At 38.0% G+C, this 19170-nt stretch overlaps 1 protein-coding gene across 2 annotated transcripts in view; it reads left to right on the top strand.

Annotated features, from left to right (window-relative positions):
• The window catches only part of LOC145999657 (ubiquitin domain-containing protein UBFD1-like), a 47850-nt gene that overhangs the window by 194 nt on the left and 28486 nt on the right, over positions 1 to 19170 (top strand). The window contains exons 1-2 of one of the 2 annotated variants that reach the window (XM_083136788.1): positions 502 to 605; positions 10500 to 10793. In XM_083136788.1, coding sequence (XP_082992914.1) covers positions 593 to 605; positions 10500 to 10793 — 307 coding nt within the window. In that variant the 5' untranslated portion in view covers positions 502 to 592. Of the gene's footprint in view, positions 1 to 501; positions 606 to 10499; positions 10794 to 19170 lie in introns of those variants that run through there. The other variant, XM_083136787.1, reaches the window with a different exon arrangement.

Raw genomic sequence — 19170 nt, 5'->3', positions numbered from 1 at the left:
ACGCACCTTAGATGTGACATTTTTTCCTCGGAAATTCTATGTGTACGAATAACAATGTTACATACTGTACATGCCTCCTGTCAAGCTGTGTTGTCAGCCTAGATGAAAGGGGGAGGCATAGATTTGGGGTTAGGGTTGACGCCACACTACTGTAAATTTTTGGTGCGCAAACTTGCCGAAATGAGTAATCCGCCCCTGCCGTCCTGCGTCGACATTGGCCATATCAGGTCATAGGTTAGATAAATGCAGGTTCATTTTGCATTGAAAGACATCAATTTAATAGTTTTTGAAAAATATTGTACATTTTTATTTATTTCCGAAAGTTTTGTGCTGCTTGCGACTTTTCTCTTTTCGGCCATTAAACTTTCTATAAACTTCGAGGTATGAGCGGTAAAAAGTCGCAGGAAGAAAAAGAGTATCCTAGTATATAATTATTGAAATGCGTCACCATACAGTTGCATGCTGCTTTGATGCATCTTGATCTTAAAATTTGCACCATACTGTCTGCTGTCTGCCACGCAATTCTAATTTGTGACGTAACTGCAAGTCTAGACAGATTCGCAATTGTCATTGGCCCAACACAATAACCAAAATGGATGCGACGGGTACGTACGTAAAAGATGTTGGTAATTTGTAGAAATAAGTTTTCAAAGTTATGGTAATGTATAGAAGATTATGTGATAAGTGTTAGCGTGATGAGCAGGAATGAATATAATAGGAACATTTTCAGTTGTGCATTGTCATCAAGCTAAAAAGCCACTTAAAAACAACGAAGTAGCAAAGTCATCAGCCAGGTCAATACACTAAACATACCACATGACATTGTAAACATTTAGGTTTTATCTAAGTACGGTGAATTTGTTTTTATATATTTGCCCGAATTTTCCAAGTTATATTGCAGATAAGTTTCATAAGAAAATTATTATTGTGCACGTGTAGCATAATTCCAGTCAAAGCCACGTATGTTATACATGTCGAGAAGTCTTGTGTATGAAGAACAGTAAAGTATGGTTCATATTTTCAGTTAATTTGTGTACAAATTGATTTGTAATACGTTATCGTAGCAGGACAGTTACATCTTGTACGTTCTCATTGTATGTGGCTTTATTTTATATTATTGCTTGTTCCTCTCCATGCTGCTTATTCAAATTTTGATAATAATAATGGTTTTATTTTCATAATACCAAGTACATATGCATGGGATAGTTGTAAGTTAAGTTAATAATAAAATTATAAAATCTAATCACATTTAATACGCCTCTTTAATCGGATGATACAATATATACATTTTGTGAGGAAAGTTAAGTGATTTATCAGCACATTGGTTATCTCCGGAAAAGTTTCCCCATTTTTTAAAAATATACATTCTCAAAGGTAACCAACCCAAATACCTAAAATTACGAAAATAGAGAAAGAAAAGATAGCAGGTATATATATATACTTGCCTATTAACAGTTGTGCTTCTCTGAAAATATGTTTGACATTACACACATATATTTCAACCTCAAGCAGTAATACAATTTATTGTTTAACACTTAACATTTAAAACTGTGACAGCTAAACAAAAGGCCAATGCTTCTTACAATATATATGGTGTTAGAAGATATGGCCCAAGTTCCTTTTGTTTTATTGCGATTTCATCATGCTACGAATGCAATTTTTACATGGTTCGATTTCGATTTATGTCTGTTAACACATACTGCGGAGTTTTAGCGATCACTTAATATTTTGTTAAATATATGCTGTCGTGGTTAGGTTAGGCAGGTTAGGTTTGGTTCCCTTAGCATTAAAATAAAGTCCCTAAATGCATTCTACTAAGGTTCCGATTTACTTCTACATTCATTCCCACGCTTCTATAATATTTACTGTCGCTTGTTGATGGAGAATATCTTGTCCATGAGAAGTGCGTAGTAATTTTCAAGTTGTTTTTTTAAATCATAAATAACGTTTTTTCGAGTCCAAACAGCACTCATTACTTTAAGGAAGGTTCAAATTTTGTGTGACAATGATTTCCAAAATTCTACGATAATTAGTCTTTGTGCTAGGAGAAATCATAAAACAATCTGAACCGTTACCGAAGATATTTCAGATATTCCAGCTTTGATGTGACATTTGGTTAAATATTCTGGAAGTGTGTTGGGTGAGAATGCACTTTGACATGTGGTGGCAAGTGAAGACAGGAAAATTACATTGTTGGAAGACCAACTGTGCCCCCATGAGAATTATGTACATTTTTTTTAATTGATAGATTTTGACGTTTTATGTAATATAAAATTTTGGTAAATATGCGATATTGCCCGAACACCTCTCACTCGTTTATTTCGTTAATTTTAGCATTGATATTTACCTATTTTGCATTGTGGAAGATTCTTTAAGGTGAAGTTATGCCTTTTTCCATAAAATAGTGTCAACTTTTCATATTACGAGTCATTATTTGTATTCCTTGTCCCGCTTGGGTAACAGACAATATGGCGTGCACTTGTCATGGATCATCACGCGTCGTGCTTGTGTTTTGTCGATTTGGAGTGGGTATGCAGTGTTTCAACCTTCTTCACCGAAAAATACCTACTTTCGTGTTCATCATGTTAACACAAACCATTGACGGATAGCCCGAAAAAAACATTCACGATAGCCCCACAAACCATTGACGGATAGCCCCAAAAACCATTCACGATAGCCCCAAAAACCATTCACGATAGCCCCAAAAAACATCCATGATAGCCCCACGGGTCCATTTCCGGAAAGGTTGGGTTGGGTTAGGTAAGCATAGTTAAAAAAAGAAAAAAAAATCTCGTAAGAAAAAGGCACGTTTGGAAACACTGGCGAGACCACGTGACTTTCGACACTTGTGCCATCTGCAGGTACATAATGGAAACAACGGCATAATGTCAGATGATGCAAGTTCCTTACATAAAAAGTGATTATTTCTTGTTCTGCAGCATTCTAGGGTGAAGTTTTCAGTTTCTGCGAAAAAATACTTCGAAGAACTTCGACAATGCTACAGAAACTGATTTCAGTAAGTAGTTTCTCCTGTAAATTTGAAGAAATCCGTTCGGGCGATATCGCATATGTACCTAACATTTTTTCAGGGTGTGGAAACCACAAATAACCAGGATACTCAATCCCAAAGCAGGACTTGCACAAGTAAAAAACCTCATATTTTGGAATATTTTCACAATTTTTAAATTCCTAAAAATTTGCTGTATGCACACTCAAGTATTAAGAAAAACATTGGCAAATGATGACACCACGAAACGCTACTACGGAGCAGTAGGTGTTAGGGTGTGTATGTGTGTATGAAGCCTTCATGCTTAGGTAATGGAGGTATATTATTTAAACTTAACACATTTCGGTGGCCTAAAAACAACAGAAAATGTTAATAAACAACACAATCTTCATAAACCATGCACAATTTTTCACTTTCTACTGGGGTTACAGTGTGCCAAGGGTCAAGACAGAGATGCATCTAAAAAATATGCCATCCTGCTTTACACTCTGTAATAAATTTTTTTCCCGATTTCATTTCATGTACTGGATCTGTCATGTTTCAACCACTGCAACACACATAACAAAAAAATAAGGGGAAAAAAGTATTGGGCAGGGAACCGTCCACATAACATTGAAAATTTGAACCTTTTTTGCCACAGATTTCAGACTTTTATTTGAATGAAGTGTATTTGAAGATGTAGACCTGAAAATAAATGAAATATTTAACTCTGACATGTGACTAGTGTTTGTCCAAGTCCTCGTTTCACACTGTTTTATTTAAATGACATAATGTTGTATGGATACACAAATCTGAAAAAGAAGTTTTAATTCTAAGAGTATTGCCAGACACTGTAGTGGAGTGGTTAGCACAGTGTGCTACAACATTACTGTCCTGGGTTCAAATTCCATCATAGGCGTGTGAGTGTCCCTTCATCGTATTATCACTTGTCCCCATCTCTGCAATTAGCCAACAGTGAAAAGTGAAGTAAAATAAACCAAAACGTACTTTTCTTTACAATAACACTAAACTTCACAATCCATGGAAAATATTTCACTTTCTCGAGAGGGTCAAGGGTATTGGCATGTTTTACTGCTCTTCTTTGACACTTTTGGTTAACATTTCCTTGGATTTTGATACGAATTTGTATCATCAAAAGTAAGGTCCAACTTGGATTATGATACGTTTTTGTATCATTTTGCTGATTACGAAATTAATGTGCTTTTTGGACTTTGATACTTTTATGTTTGGTTGGAAATACTGACACAGGTCTGAGCAAGCTTGGGAAAGTCACATGGATGAACCCTGCTTCCCCCCACAATTTTCTGAGCAATATACAAATTAGCTATTTTTGGTTAAAAAACAGAGTTTCACATTTTGGCTCATTATTCAACTTGTGTGGCACCAAGGAACATGAAACAAGTTTCATTCTCTTGGGAAACATCCATTCCTTGAAATGAAGACAAGTTCACGTTCTCTTCCCAAAATTGCGGGGGAAGAGGGGGCTAAACTCCAGATTTTTATGGTTTTTTCATTGAAATTCGGGGGTTGTGCCCTCCCTCGGTTCGACTTGTGAATTGTACACAGTTGCATGCCCTTATGTTTTAGCTGCAAAACAAAAGTTATCCGAAGTAGATTGCTCTCATATTGCCAGAGTTGATTTTTCTCCAAAAAGTGTAGAAATTTAAAATTAGCGTAAGAGCCTTGGGAAACCAGGGGTTACTTCGGCCCAAGTTCCTTTTGTTTTATTGTGATTTCATCATGCTACGAATTCAATTTTGACATGGTTCGATTTCAATCAGAGTTTTAGCGATCACTTAATATTTTGTTCAATATATGCTATCATGGTTAGGTTAGGCAGGTTAGGTTTGGTTCCCTTAGCATTAAAATAAAGGGTAAAATTTCAGTAACCGCCAAACGTCTGAAATTCCTTTATTTTCTTCTTTTTCACATTGGTACGTACGTATTCTGCATTCCTAAGGATTCTTGAAGGTTCCAGTTCATTTTTTTCATGCAAATCATCTCAATTTTCGACATATCGAGTAATTCTTGTTTGTTTGTTTTCGCTTGCGTTACATGCAATATGGCAGAGAAATCTTGACTAGCGTTGTCCATGATCAGTGGTTATGCAGTGTTGCAACCTTCTTCATCGAAAAATACCTACTTTCGTGTTACTGATTTTGTATTTTTTTTCCAGGTTCGAAAACCCTACGAACCATGCACACATAGCCCTACGAACCATTCACGGATATCCCCACGAACCATTCATAAATAGCCCCACGAACCATGCATGGCAAGGTTAGGTTTGGTTAGGTTAGGCAAACATAGTTAAAATTGTCATGTTCATATTTCTGTCGTGAATTATTCTATCCCCCATGACTTCAATCATTTAAACATGTTAAATAAATATGTCGTTACTTAGCATTGAATTATTATTTCATGTTATTGATGGGAAAATACTTTGTAGTATATTAACATCACTTTGTATTTGGTTGTTATTGAAGAGGAGGTTGAGCTTTGGAAAGTTGTTTAAAATCCACTTTTGCTCTGATTGATTAATAGGAAATGGGCTTGCAGTTTAAATTGGGATCCAAATCACTGGGCAGTGTATCTCCACTGGGAATCGAACCAGGGATCTCTTTATTGCAAGCCAGATAGAGATTGGAATTATTGAATTGATGTACTTGTAGTTTATCTTGGAAGGGGAAAGGTGGTCGGAGCATGGTACTGATCACATCACCTCCAACATTGCCGATATCGATAGAATGTGTGGGGCCCTACCACGCGCGTCCCTTATATATGCCTCATGGCATGGTGCAAAGTGCACGGGGAACTTTTACCGGAACGACTTGAGATGACTGGACACCTCTCCGATTTTCTTCATATTTGGCATACTCACTAATTGAGGCCTCCTAATCACGAATCTGAAGTTAAAATTTGTCGGAAACGTCTAGAAATTGCAAAATAAGGAGTCAGTTTTCGGAATGGAAACTGTCGATTTTCGCGAAATTTTTTGTTTCACAACCAAATATATATATTCCTAATACTGCCACGAAGCCAAATTTTAACTATGTTTGCCTAACCTAACCGAACTAACCTAACCACGTGCCAATGCTTCGTGGGGCTAGCGTCAATGGTTCGCAATTATTTGCAATTTCTAGATCCTGATACTACCAAGTCACCATATTGTAATTATGTTTGCCTAACCTAACCGAAACTAACCTAACCGAAACTAACCTAACCACGTGCCAATGGTTCAGTAAGTATGAGCAGTACTATAAAAATGGGAGAGCGGTCCGGTCGCGAAAATTGATTCCCTTATTTTGCAATTTCTAGACGTTTCCGACACATTTTAACTTCAGATTCGTGATTAGGAGGCCTCAATTAGTGAATATGCCAAATATGAAGAAAATCGGAGAGGAGTCCGGTCATCTCAAGTCATACCCTTTTACCTTTATTATGAGAAGGGTGCAGGTAGCCTCGGTACTGATGCACCCATTATAATCTTCCAATGCTAATCCCTCAGACACACATCCCAGTCTCCTCCAATTCTGCCCCCCCCTCCCCCATGATCCCCCCCCCCCTTCCCAACAACCACCCTCTTGAAAGATACATCACCTCTGTTATCAACAATGTTTCTGACAGTACATACCTCCAAAACTCCTCTTCCCACCACAATCTAACCCCAGCCCAGCACCAAGCCCTCCGGTCCCTCCACAACAACCCGGACATGAAAATCCTCCCCGCCGATAAAGGGTCCACCACAGTAGTCATGAACTCCTCTGACTACGTGGCGGAAGCCTCCCGTCAACTCTCTGATTCATCAACCTACAAGCCCACCACGGTTGATTCATCTACCACACACCTTGACAAAATTCGGGATTTTGTCCTCTCCCGAGGACCCCCTGAAGGCCTATCCAATTCCAACATCTCCTCACTCATACCTGACAACCCCCGCACCCCCACTTTCTACCTCCTCCCGAAAATTCACAAACTGAACAACCCCGGGAGACCCATTGTGTCCAGCTACAATTCACCCACTGAACGCATTTCAGCCTTTCGAGACTCTCACCTCCAACCCCTCGTCCAAGCCCTGCCCTCCTACCTCCATGACACCAACCACTTCCTTAACATCATCCAAAACTTACCACCCCTACCACCTAACACCATCATCACAACTGTTGATGTCACATCCCTCTACACTAATATTCCCCATGCCCATGGCCTCCGTGCCACAGAATCATTCCTTAACTGCCTACCTAAACCCCACAATCCCAGCACTCACTTCCTGATACAACTAGCCAACCGTGTACTTACCTGCAACAACTTCTGCTTCGGTGATCAACATTACCTGCAGATACGTGGCACAGCCATGGGTACCGGCATGGCCCCCTCTTATGCCAACCTGTTCATGGGCAGGCTGGAACAGGAATTCCTTGACTCCCAGCAACTGAAACCACTCCTCTGACTCAGATTCATAGATGACATTTTTCTCCTCTGGACACATGGCGAACCCTCCCTCACTACATTCCTAAACCAACTTAACGACTGCACCACCCTCAAATTCACCTGCTTCCACTCAAAAGACCAAGTGACCTTCCTAGATGTGGACATCCACATTGCGGGAGATCACTTGGAAACTTCCATACATATTAAACCGACCAACCACCTCCAGTATCTCCACTACTCCAGCTCACACCCCTACCACACCAAAAAAGCCATCCCATTCTCCCTTGCCCTCAGAGGCCAGCGCCTCAACTCATCCCCCTCATCCCGCCAAAACTACAACCTACGCCTGCACCAAGCCCTAACCAACCGTGGCTATCCCTCCACCCTCATCAACAAACAAATCACCAGAGAAAACTCCCACAACCGCACCAAACAACCTAAAACCAACCCTCCAACCCTGATCACCCAATACCACCCCCCTATCATGAAAATCAGACATACCCTCCACTCCCTCCTCCCCATCCTGCAGAGTGATCCTGATACCAGGGACTTCTTTCGGGATAAACCCAGGGTCGTCTTCCGTCGCCCCCCCCAACCTCAAAAACATCTTGGTCCGGAACACTCCCACCCCATCCACACCACTCCCCCCAGCTCACAGGTGCAACAAACCCAGATGCAAGACCTGCCCCATACTTATCACCTCCCCCACCCTCCCGATCCCCACAGGGGCAGGCGAGTTCACCCTTCACCCTAAGGGCACCTGCCACTCATCCAACCTAATTTGCACCCTCATCTGTCAAATCTGCGGCAACTTCTACATAGGCGAAACCTCCACCCCCTTGAACCTAAGGATTAATAATCAGCGTTCCTCCACCCAAAACTCCGATTTCACTGTTGCCATCCACACCAACAGCCATAACGCCACCTTCAATAACTGCTTCCGTGTTGCCATCATCCATCTTTTACCCCCCCCCCCCCCACTCTGACACATCTTTCCGCAGGCGCTGGGAAAGGGCCTACATAACAGGCATGCACGCCACTATACCCCCCGGACTCAACCTAGTCAACCAGTAACCCTTTCCTCTCCTCCCCAAAATTACCCACCCACCTTACAGTAAACACTGGTGAAAGTACTTCTCGTGATCTATCAACTGTTTCTGGCAACACTGATCGTAGAGACGCTACGGTCAGTATTCTGTGCCTCTTCTCTTAGTAACGCTGATCTTTCTTCTTCAACTTGAAAATGCGACATAGATCGCGAAATATTGAATAATTTCTCTTCGTGTGGTAAGTGTTTACTGTCTCCTTCTTCATTAGTGTATATATATATATATATATATGCGCTTTATGTTTGTTTCAACTATATTCGATTTACTGTGGTGTATAGTCATACAGATGTTTGGTGAGATAGTTCTAGCTGTAGTAGAAACAAAATATAGTAGCAAGAGAGGACAAAGACGAAAAAGAAAGAAGGAAAAATTCTTCTTCTTTCTTTTCATCTTCTTCTTTTTCATCTTTTTCCTCTCTTGGTACTATTTTTGTGAGATAGTTCTAGCTTTAGTACGTGGGTCGTTCAATATATAAGTTTCCGTATGCTGTAAAAAAAATATTTTTAAGATACATTAGAAAACTATACATACATGTGTAGGAGGATCCTTCCTCACTTCTCCACATAATCCCCATAGGGATTTAGGCATTTGTCCCACCGTTGCACCAATTTGTCCATACCCTTGGCAAGAAAATCAGGGCTCTGGCTATTGAGCACTATTCTCACATTCCGCTTCACTTCTTCATCTGTTTCGAAACGGTAACCTTGCAATTCAGACTTTAACACCGGAAAAAGATGGAAATCACTCGGTGCTAAATCGGGGCTGTATGGAGGTTTGGGCAGCCGTTCCCACCCCAATTTTTCAATTTTGTGTTGTGTTTGCACTGCTGAGTGGGGGAGAGCATTATCATCAAGAAGATTGACACCAGCTGACAGGAGACCTGGTTGCTTATGTCAAATTGCGTTTTTCAGTTTATCCAATGTTTGACAATAACGGTCAGCATTAATTGTTCTTCCTAGTTCCGAAAAGTCCATAAGCAGAATGCCCTTAGCATCCCAGAAAACTGGATTGCAATTTCTTGTGAATGATGTGATGGACTGTTCCAACAGAAATGTTCAACCTTTCTGCAACCTCGCATACCTTCACTCAACGGTTTTCTGGAACAAGTTCATCCACCTTCGCAATGTTCTCATCAGTAGTGGCACTCGATCGCCCAGCTCGAACGTTGTCAAAAATGCACACCCTGCCATCATCAAACAACTTGCACCAACACCTAATCATTTGCACTGTCATTACGGAATTACCATAAATAGCAAGAAGTTTCGTATGAATGGCACTAGGAGGTAAGCCATTCACCCATTCATAACGAATGACAGAACAAACTTCTTCTTTACTCCAGCTTTCCGACACGAGTGCACCATCCATGCTTCTGAACTCCTTATGATGCCAGCCCGCGTTTTCCGAACAAGCATTTACTTTTCGCATTTGGGCGCATGCACCTTCACGCCTGATAACGAATCTATTGTTGTTCCTTGTAGACGAAGGATGGTGCTTGTCAACCATGTGCTTCTTTTTAATGTCATTGCTTTATAAAATATTTTATTGCACAGGGAAACTTCTATATTGAACGTCCCTAGTAGAAACAAAAAATAGTAGTAAGGGAGGAAAAAGATGATGTCTTTTTCTCTCTTGCTACTATTTTTTGTTTCTAGAACTATCTCACCAAACGTCTGTGTAACTATATACGCCACAGTAAATCGAATATAGTTGAAACAAACATAAAGCATATATATATGCTTTCCGCACTACAGCAGCACAATGCGGAGGGCATATATATATACTCCATCCACACTTAAGGAGTTTTCAACTGAATTTGACAAAAAACCTACATTTTCCAGTAGCGACTTGTTCAACAAATTCCACACTTAACTGCCCCATCCGGAATAATGATGGTAACTGTAGTATTATTGTGTGTTGTGTAGTGGCTGTTCCTAATTTTTAATCTCTTGTTTCAGGAATGGAGATGGGGGATCGGACTGAAAACTGTGATGGAAGCACAACTGTTGAAAACAAAGTTGGTCTAGAAGCTCCTCATGAACTCAAAAATGAACCAAAACCCTCCCAAGAGCTTAGTGCATCAGAACAGCCTGCACAGAATCACACAGATGCCAAGGAACGAGAAATACCAGTGCCAGAGCCCAAAGAGTGTGTGGACTTCAAAGTAATATACAATAAACAGAAATACGATGTAAATTTTCCTTTGGATGATACAGTTGGACAGCTGAAATTGCACTTGCAAGAAATTACAGGTGAATGGATGTGATATTACATAGTCTGTGTGCTTGTTTTCTTGCCCACCAGAATTTCAGCTTGTGCAAAAGTGATTTTGTTTGTATTGATATAGTGCATCTTAAAAGCTAAGTATTTTTATTGGCTAATTTGAAAATAGTGGGGATAATTGCTTGTGAAAAGTAGTGATGGTCGATATATTGTCCAGATGATATATCACGATTTTGAAAATATATTGTGCAGGCTGTATAAACTAGATATATATTGTCATGATAATTTGGCGATATATATCCTGTTGACAAAATATTGTCACAATATTTGGTGGTATATATATATCATGATATTTGGCAATATATATTGTGGAGACGATATATTGCGATATCAAATTCTTGTTATCAACCATTAGTTTGCTACTAATGCTAATTTGTATTTGATAAGCTTTTTACTAATGTGTTAAATTTGAGTGTAAAGAATCATTATTCTGTAAGAAGCCCAAGGCTAATTTTATTATTAAGACAGTTGATTTATGGAAGAGGAAACATGCCTCAAGGTAACACACTGAAAGCCTGACATTTCATCTCCAGTGTCAAGGAAGAAGAGTAAAACAAGAAAATAGGTAATAGAAGCTGAGACTGTATTTCTGCACCTTTTAGATCCTTTTCCTTGTTTTTATTGTGTCCACAGTTTCCTTGACAAGACAAATTCAATACTTGCAGATTGCCACACTTGGAGTGTGTTCTGTTTTTTTTTTTTTTTTTTTTTTTTTGGGGCATAAACATGCTCTATCAACATTCAGTATAATAAAATATTTATGTGCCCAATTTTTTTAGCACATGGGTTTGAAGTGGGGTGGGGGAGGAGGAAGGATATACAGGGTGATTCATAATTCTCCCTGGGGTTTTGAATATTAGCAGTACAAGAACTATAGCGCATGCAGCAACAATGTGCATATCAGTACATAATGAATCTCTCCAAGTTTGCACTCGTAATAGGCCCCATCACATAATTGTAGATTTATATGCTAGGTGACAGTATAATGCAGTTAATGCAAACATGGCATGCACTGTTGAAGACAAGCATTCTGCATCTTAGAATTCGCTAAATGTGAGTCTGTTGTGACAGTATTATTCACATCAAGGTGAAGTTTGTGATCAGTAGACTTCGAATTTTAGGTTTTTAACCCATGTTTTCCTTTATAGGTGTGCAAGAAATAATAAGTTATGTCCGCATTTCGTTAAAAAATGCAACAACTGATAAAGTTTTATAGTGAATAAAATAAACTATTTTGCTTGTTAGAACCTATTTTAGGTTTATCCACCTAAATCAAGACTTTTTTTAGGTTTTTATATATTTTTAAAGGTTTTACAGGATTTTTATGTCACACAGATCCATTTGCTTTTTTTCGTCACAAAAAATTCAATGACGAACGTGTTTGAAACATACTCTCTGTCGATTTTCCTTCTCCCGAGTCCATGGTGATTTTTCAAAGATCGAAACAAAGCAAAATGTCTGTACAATCCAAAGTGGTGTGATCTGCGTGGTCTTGCTCACTTTCGCGTCACTTCGGTGCTTTGTGGCATTCACGGCTTGCAAACTAACATTTTAGCATTGAAGTTTGCAGCACTGATATGTGATTGTTTAAAGATTATTTTCATTATATAAGATGATCCTCACAGACAAAATTGCGGAGTTTGACTGTGGATAACATGAAAAAATATTGTTGCTTAATTATGCGGCGAACAAAGGATTTTAATAGCAAACTTCCAATGGGAAGTTCTTCCAGCGCTGTAGGGTTAGGCAAGACACACAACGTTATTCAAGCTAGTGTGTATTTCAGAATATGTATGTCCCATTTTCATTGCCGTTGACTATACCTAATCAGCATTTTTCAGGAACTTAGAACTATTTTAAGTTTTTTTGAACCTAATTCAGGATTTTTCGAGCCTAACTTGAAATTTTTAGGACCTATTTTTGGAACCTATTTTAGGATTTTTAGAGCCTATTTTAGGAACCAAAAAGCACAGTTTGTAGATCTAAAAATTTGAGGTCTAGTGATCAGATAAAGTAATTGGGCCTGGATGTTAAAAATGGAATCTGAACCACAGTGATATGTTGAGACACGTGTGGCATGAATTTGATTTCAAGATTGATGTCCGTACCAGAGGTGCACATATCTATTACCTGTAAGGTTCATACCAAACTTGGAGAGATTCTTTATGCACTGATATGCAGTTTTTGCTGCATGTGTTAAGAGTTCTTGTACTATAAATGTTCGAAACCCCTGAGGGAATTATAAATCACCCTGTACTTCTAAACATGAAGTGGACCATTGCAGCGCAATTATTTTTACTATTGTTGTTCATAAAACCATATTCAAAAACTACTCTACCTTTAGCATCCGGATGGATCTGGGAACCGTACCTATATTTCTGTTCAGGATGGATGGCCGATATTTCAACCAGCAGTGCATGGCAACAATGAACGTACCATTTCTTGAAAATGTAATTACTCAAATTTCCAAATGCTGTAATTTTCTGTTTGTTTTTTTCCAAAGTTGCAACACAAGCATTACATATTCTCATTGAGTGACCTTTTTCTTTTTTCGTACTTTGGTCCAGCGTCCATAGGGCCGATGCTAGAAGCGAAATTCTGGACATTGTCCCGAAGCTGGCAACAAGTGTACAGATGAATTGTTTTTTGTTTTTTTCTGAATTAATCTTCAGGAAGTGTAGAATTTATGCCATTTACATAACATGCTCTAATGAAACATGTTTGCTTTATTTCTGCCATTTTAAAACCACCAGCTAATTATGCTCATCCCTGCAAGAACAAAAACTGAGATGAGGATATTCTAAGTTTATTTTCTTTAACATATTCCAAATAGTAAACTAGCTGTCATTTGATTACAAAATACATTGTTTCATGTAAGACTGCTGCAAAATGAATGATATAGAGACTGTGTTGAGCAGCATTTTTACAGACCCTGAGAAATACCGAAACCGGAAAAGTTTCAGCCAGTATCGGTGAATAAATACCAGCTGATATTTTGATACTGATAACACTAGTTTCGGCTCCCTGTATGTTGGTATTATTTCAGCCCTAATGGAATAGATCTGTGCTCTTCGATGTTTTGCCTGCCAGTCTGATCCCAGTATCCTGGTTGAGATTATTCCTTTCCCCATGGCTACTGTCTCCTTGATGATGCAGGATGAAAAGTTAGGGGAATTTTGTAAAAGCATTCAAAACCATGGAATTGTGAGGGAAATTGTGTTTTTTTGTTTTGCCAGGACTAGACTGAAAAGTACATTTCCCATTTTTCAATTATTGTTATATTTTTATTCATTTATTTTAAACTATGTTGAACAAATTTCATTCATTTTCATCTGCACACAAAGTTTAAGACGTCATGTTTACATATTAGGGATGGGACCAATTAATCACTACTCTATCGGTATCGGCCGATATCGGTGTATCGGTAAAATTACTGATTATTTTACCTATCCAATATATCGATAAATATCTGATAATTTAGTGCAAAATTCTGCCATTTTGTTGTAATTTTTATGGATAATCTCCATGTCCTATTTTCTAAAAAGTAAATGTCTAAATATGCAATTTCTTTTGCACTGCAATCACCTTGAAACACATTTATTAAGGGTGTCAATGATCCTTTCAGGTTCTTCAAGGACCATTTGGAATTTTATATCGGATCGGTAAATTTTATATTGGTACTTTATCGGTATCGGCCAAAATTTCATATCGACCCATCCCTATTTCATATTAAAATGTTAAAGCATTATATAAAAGTCTGGAAAGCTATTTGAAAATATGCCGACCTCTTGTGGAGTGGTTATCACAGAATGCTATGACACCAGGGGTCCCAGATTCGAATCCTTGCTGGGCTATTATTCTTTGTGAGTGTCCCTTCATCAGTTTCATCATATTTTCACTCCTCCTCATTGCTGCAATTAGCCAAAAGTTGGAGAAAAGTAACATTAAATATCAAAAAGAAAAAGAAAAGTTTGGGAAGTTTGTTTGCCAAGCCTCCCAATGTAAACATTATCAAGGTTGGGTCATTCCACATGAAATGTATGAACAGGGTTGATTCTGACCTTCAGTCCCTGAACATGAGTGATTACTTGGAAAGCTGTCATATCTTAAGAAAATTTCTTCATTCCTCTCCTGGAAATTTTCAAGATGCGTTTTTACTGTTTCAATTTTTGGCTGAACTTTTATTTTGTATGTTATATTTAAAATATGTGTATTTTATGTATACCTGTGACAAGTGATCAGGAAACCAATAAAATATACAATAACAGACAGTTGAAATTCTGATGTTCACATCATCGTAAATGAAGATGGAGCAAGATTAAAACTAGGATAGAAAGGTCTGATGAGTAGTTCTATGCAGTAACACTGTATTTGTAAGTTTTTAACAGTATGTGCTGTGTATTTAGTTTTCAGTAATTTTCATGATACAGCAACAGTACAAGAGAATACGGGAATTGAATGAGGAAAAGAGCCAGAAGGGCAGATAACAAGAATATGTAAACACTTTATTACACACAGAAAATAAAGTTTGATATTTCACGGCCTGGCCGCATGTTTATTATAGAGAAGATGGCATTTGTACTGCAGTGTAGCAGAGAGAAGTGATAGGTAACAGGCATTGACAAGAAAGTACTTTGGTCAGAGAGAAGTGATAGGTAACAGGTATTGACCAGTGTTTACAGCATGTTTGGTGGTGGGTAAAGCTTAGGGAGAAAAGAGGGAGGGGCGATTACTAATGGCTAAGTTGAGTCTGGGGAAGAGGGTTATTGTGGCATGCATGGCCGATATGTAGGCCTGTTCCCATCGCCTGCGGAAGGTGTCTGTGGATGGGGATAATAGGTGGATAAAAGCCACATATAAATATTTGTTAAAGGTGGTGTGGGTGGCGACAGTGAGTTCAGTGTGTTGGGTTGGTTGGAGTGGAACCGGAGATGAAGTCGTTAAGTTGGTTGAGGAAGGGTTTGTCATGTGCCCAAAGGAGGAAAATGTCAGTGAATCTTGGCCAAAGGATTGGTTTCTGTGATTGGGAATTATCGGTCCAGCCTGCCCATGAACAGGTTGGCGTAGGAGGGTGCCATTTTGGTGCGCTTCTGGAAAACCGGGAAATGTCAGGGAATTTGGCTTGGGGAAAAATCAGGGAATTTTGCAGATCATCTGGAATTTATTTTGGAGTCTGCAAGAGAAAAAGTTGCAAAATGAAGAAGCAGTTTACTTCCACTTCTGGATTCGGTTCTTATGAATCTCAGTCTTGTGCAATATTATGGTTCCTTCGAATTTCTGTAATAAATTTTCACTTTTATAATACTAGATATTAGAAAGAATATCAAAGTAAAACTTGCAGTCCAGATATCTTATTGATAACTAAAGTACATTGACAATATGATCAGAATTATCGGAAAGGTTGGTGAAGATGAGGTTATCGTCTATTATTTTATAGATTTTAGTCTTGTTGGCATTTCCTATAGAATTCCTATATCCAACAAAAATTATCCAGATGCTGTGAACTTATAAATGTAAGGAAAAAAAGCAGCATTTTCTACGATACTATAAATCTGCCAGAAGAAGAAGAAATTTTTTTCTGTTGTTTTTGTATTGTGGAGATATGTTATGGTGAAATAATGTACCTCTGTTACCTTAGGTTGAAGGCTAGACACACGTGATTGTAGCACCCAATACATTTGATGCCGATTTTAATTTTACATTTTAGTCTTCGAATTTTCATATGTTTTTGTGTGTGTAGAATGAAATTTGCTAAAAGAAAGTTGTGAAAGTGAATATTCATAATAATTAACGGATTATACAAGGTGGCACAAAAGTCACCACCTGATTTTCTTAGCCTATAGCTTTGGTTTTAATTTAAACAAAGTAGTTTTTTTTTTGTGTTAAACCTTTATTGATACTTGTAAGTTTTATGTCCCCAACTTTTAAAGATAACATCCAATAAATGACCACCATTTGAATTGATGCAAATTTGGGCTCTTTTTTTTTTTATTGCGTTTTCCATGGTGTTGGAAAGAATATGCGGGGAAATGTTTTCAATTTCATGCTGAAAATTGTCCTTAAGTTGCTGTAACGTCTCTGGCTTATTCGCATAAACCAATGACTTCAAATATCCCCAAAGGAAAAAATCTGGAGCAAGATGTCGAATGGTTTGTGGTGTAGGCACTGGACAATTGGGTAAAATGTCGTCTAAAAAAAATATTGTCAATTTTTCCACGTTCTTGTGGGGTATACTTATTCATTTTCACACAATAAATTTGTGAGTATCTTCTAGGTCAGTTCAAATTGGATGATGACTTTTGCGCCACCTGTTATATTTAATTCAAAAAAGCACAAGGTTAAAAAGCAAAAATCATGATGATAAACAAGTGTGGAAAAATTTCATAATCAAAAAATTGTAGCTACCCTGCTATCACTTCTTTCTGGCTACATTCTATGGTGAACATGCAGCCAGATCATAAAATATCAACCTTTATTTTCTTCGTGTGGTAAGTGTTTATTGTCTCTTGCTTTACATATTTTTTGTATAACATGCAGTATAATTTATTTATGCGAGTGTTTGTTTATATTGAAAATTTTGTTTCTAATAATTTATTTTTTTCTTTTTTTTAAAAAAGCAACAAAGAGTTGTGTGATTTTCGTATGACTTTGTACTGTTGCAGAAGTTCAGGCTCCTAACCAGGATTTTATTTCTGGAGGGGCTCATACCTTAGCAGCCGCCATCTAAAGGCGAGAAAATTGTGGGTAGAAGCCCTGAAGATGAATTTCTCACTATATTACACATTATTATAAATGATGTTTAATTCTGCTAAGGATAAAATTAATTACCACTATACACTATTTAAATTAGTTATTTGTAGGATTTCGGGGGCACCTCAGTTCCCTTAGCACTCCCCTTGGCTACGTGCCTGCATAAGTTGTAAGTAAATACAATGTACAACGAATCTATTGTTTTATCTGTATGAAATTAAATGAACAGCGTAAGATGTGACTGTTTCAATTTGTTGTGAATCAGCATAACTTCTGCCACTTCTGGGCAATCATGATATTGAGGATGGAGTTTATGAATAAATGAAATTGACGAAAGGACTCTCAAAGCCAAGAGCAAAGCTCAATCGTAGAGCTCTTGGTCACTGAGATGGCTAAGGTGCCTACTGGGACAAAAGTGACCCCTGTGGTTGTTCTTCTAATGAGGATGGTATCTTTGAAATGTCAACTGAAATCTTGATGTCTCTAAAGTCATTTGGTTCTTCTGTGAATGTTCGTACCCTTGGTTTTGTAGAGTGGGATGCATAAGTACACTCCGCAGCAAAAAAGAATCGCCCCATGGCATTAAAATCTAATATTTTCTCAAGCAGTATGTTTTAATTTTTTTTTGTAATTATTTTGACGATTGTACGTACTGTACGTAATTTTAACATTTTCAGATTTTTACTTACTCTAACAATGAAGGTAATAATGAAGAAATCAACAAAGGAAGCGGTTAGTTTATTAAGTTAAGCTTTATTTTATGGCCCTTATTGCCTTCAGCTACTGTTTAGTTACCTTTGTTCGGTTGGTCTGATGTATAGTTCAGTTGTTACATTTGTTTAGGGATTGGTTTCATAACCTCCCAGAAAGTTTTCTTGATCAGAACTCTTCCTTCTTGCTCATACTCTGCACACCTTCTTCTCATTGTTCGTTCTGATACATTTTTCCCGATTTCACCGCTCGAAATGTCAGCTAATCAGCGGGTAGACAGTCTACGAGAAAGCTAGTCAGCTTTTGTTAGACGTTTCAATTTTTTATCATCCCTGGGTTTTGTAACTCGTTTCCTTCCACTACCTTCTTCTACGTTCTGTACTTCCAGTCTGTATTCCGCCAAACAACATTTGTGGCAGTTTTTGGATGAATATAAAGTCTACGTGCAATTTTTTTCTTGGACACATTATCCTCTAACGTTTGAGGTATCCTTCCTTGCTTTCTTGGACTAAGATTTGTAACACCCTGCTTTCTACCCATTTCGATTTACTGTATTTCGTGTGAGCAAGAAGGAAGACTTCTGATCAAGACACCTTTCGACGAGGTTATGAAACCAATCCCTAAACAAATGTAACATTTGAACTATACATCAGACCAAACAATAGCAGAAGGCAATAAAGGCCATAAACTGCTTTCTTTGTTGATTTCTTCATTGTTAGAGTAAGTAAAATATCAAGAAAATGTTAAAATTACGTAGAGTATGTACAATTGTCAAAATAATTACAAAAAAAAAATAAAACATACTGCTTGAAAGAAAATATTACATTATATCACTAGGGGGGCGATTCTTTTTTGCCGTGGACTGTATTATCAAGTAGATGTCCT

The sequence above is a fragment of the Lepisma saccharinum genome, chromosome 15 (assembly GCF_977018435.1).
Source record: "Lepisma saccharinum chromosome 15, izLepSacc3.1, whole genome shotgun sequence".
NCBI classification, from domain to species: domain Eukaryota; kingdom Metazoa; phylum Arthropoda; class Insecta; order Zygentoma; family Lepismatidae; genus Lepisma; species Lepisma saccharinum.
Note: the sequence above shows the minus strand (reverse complement) of the source record. Positions and strands in the feature narration are given on the sequence as shown.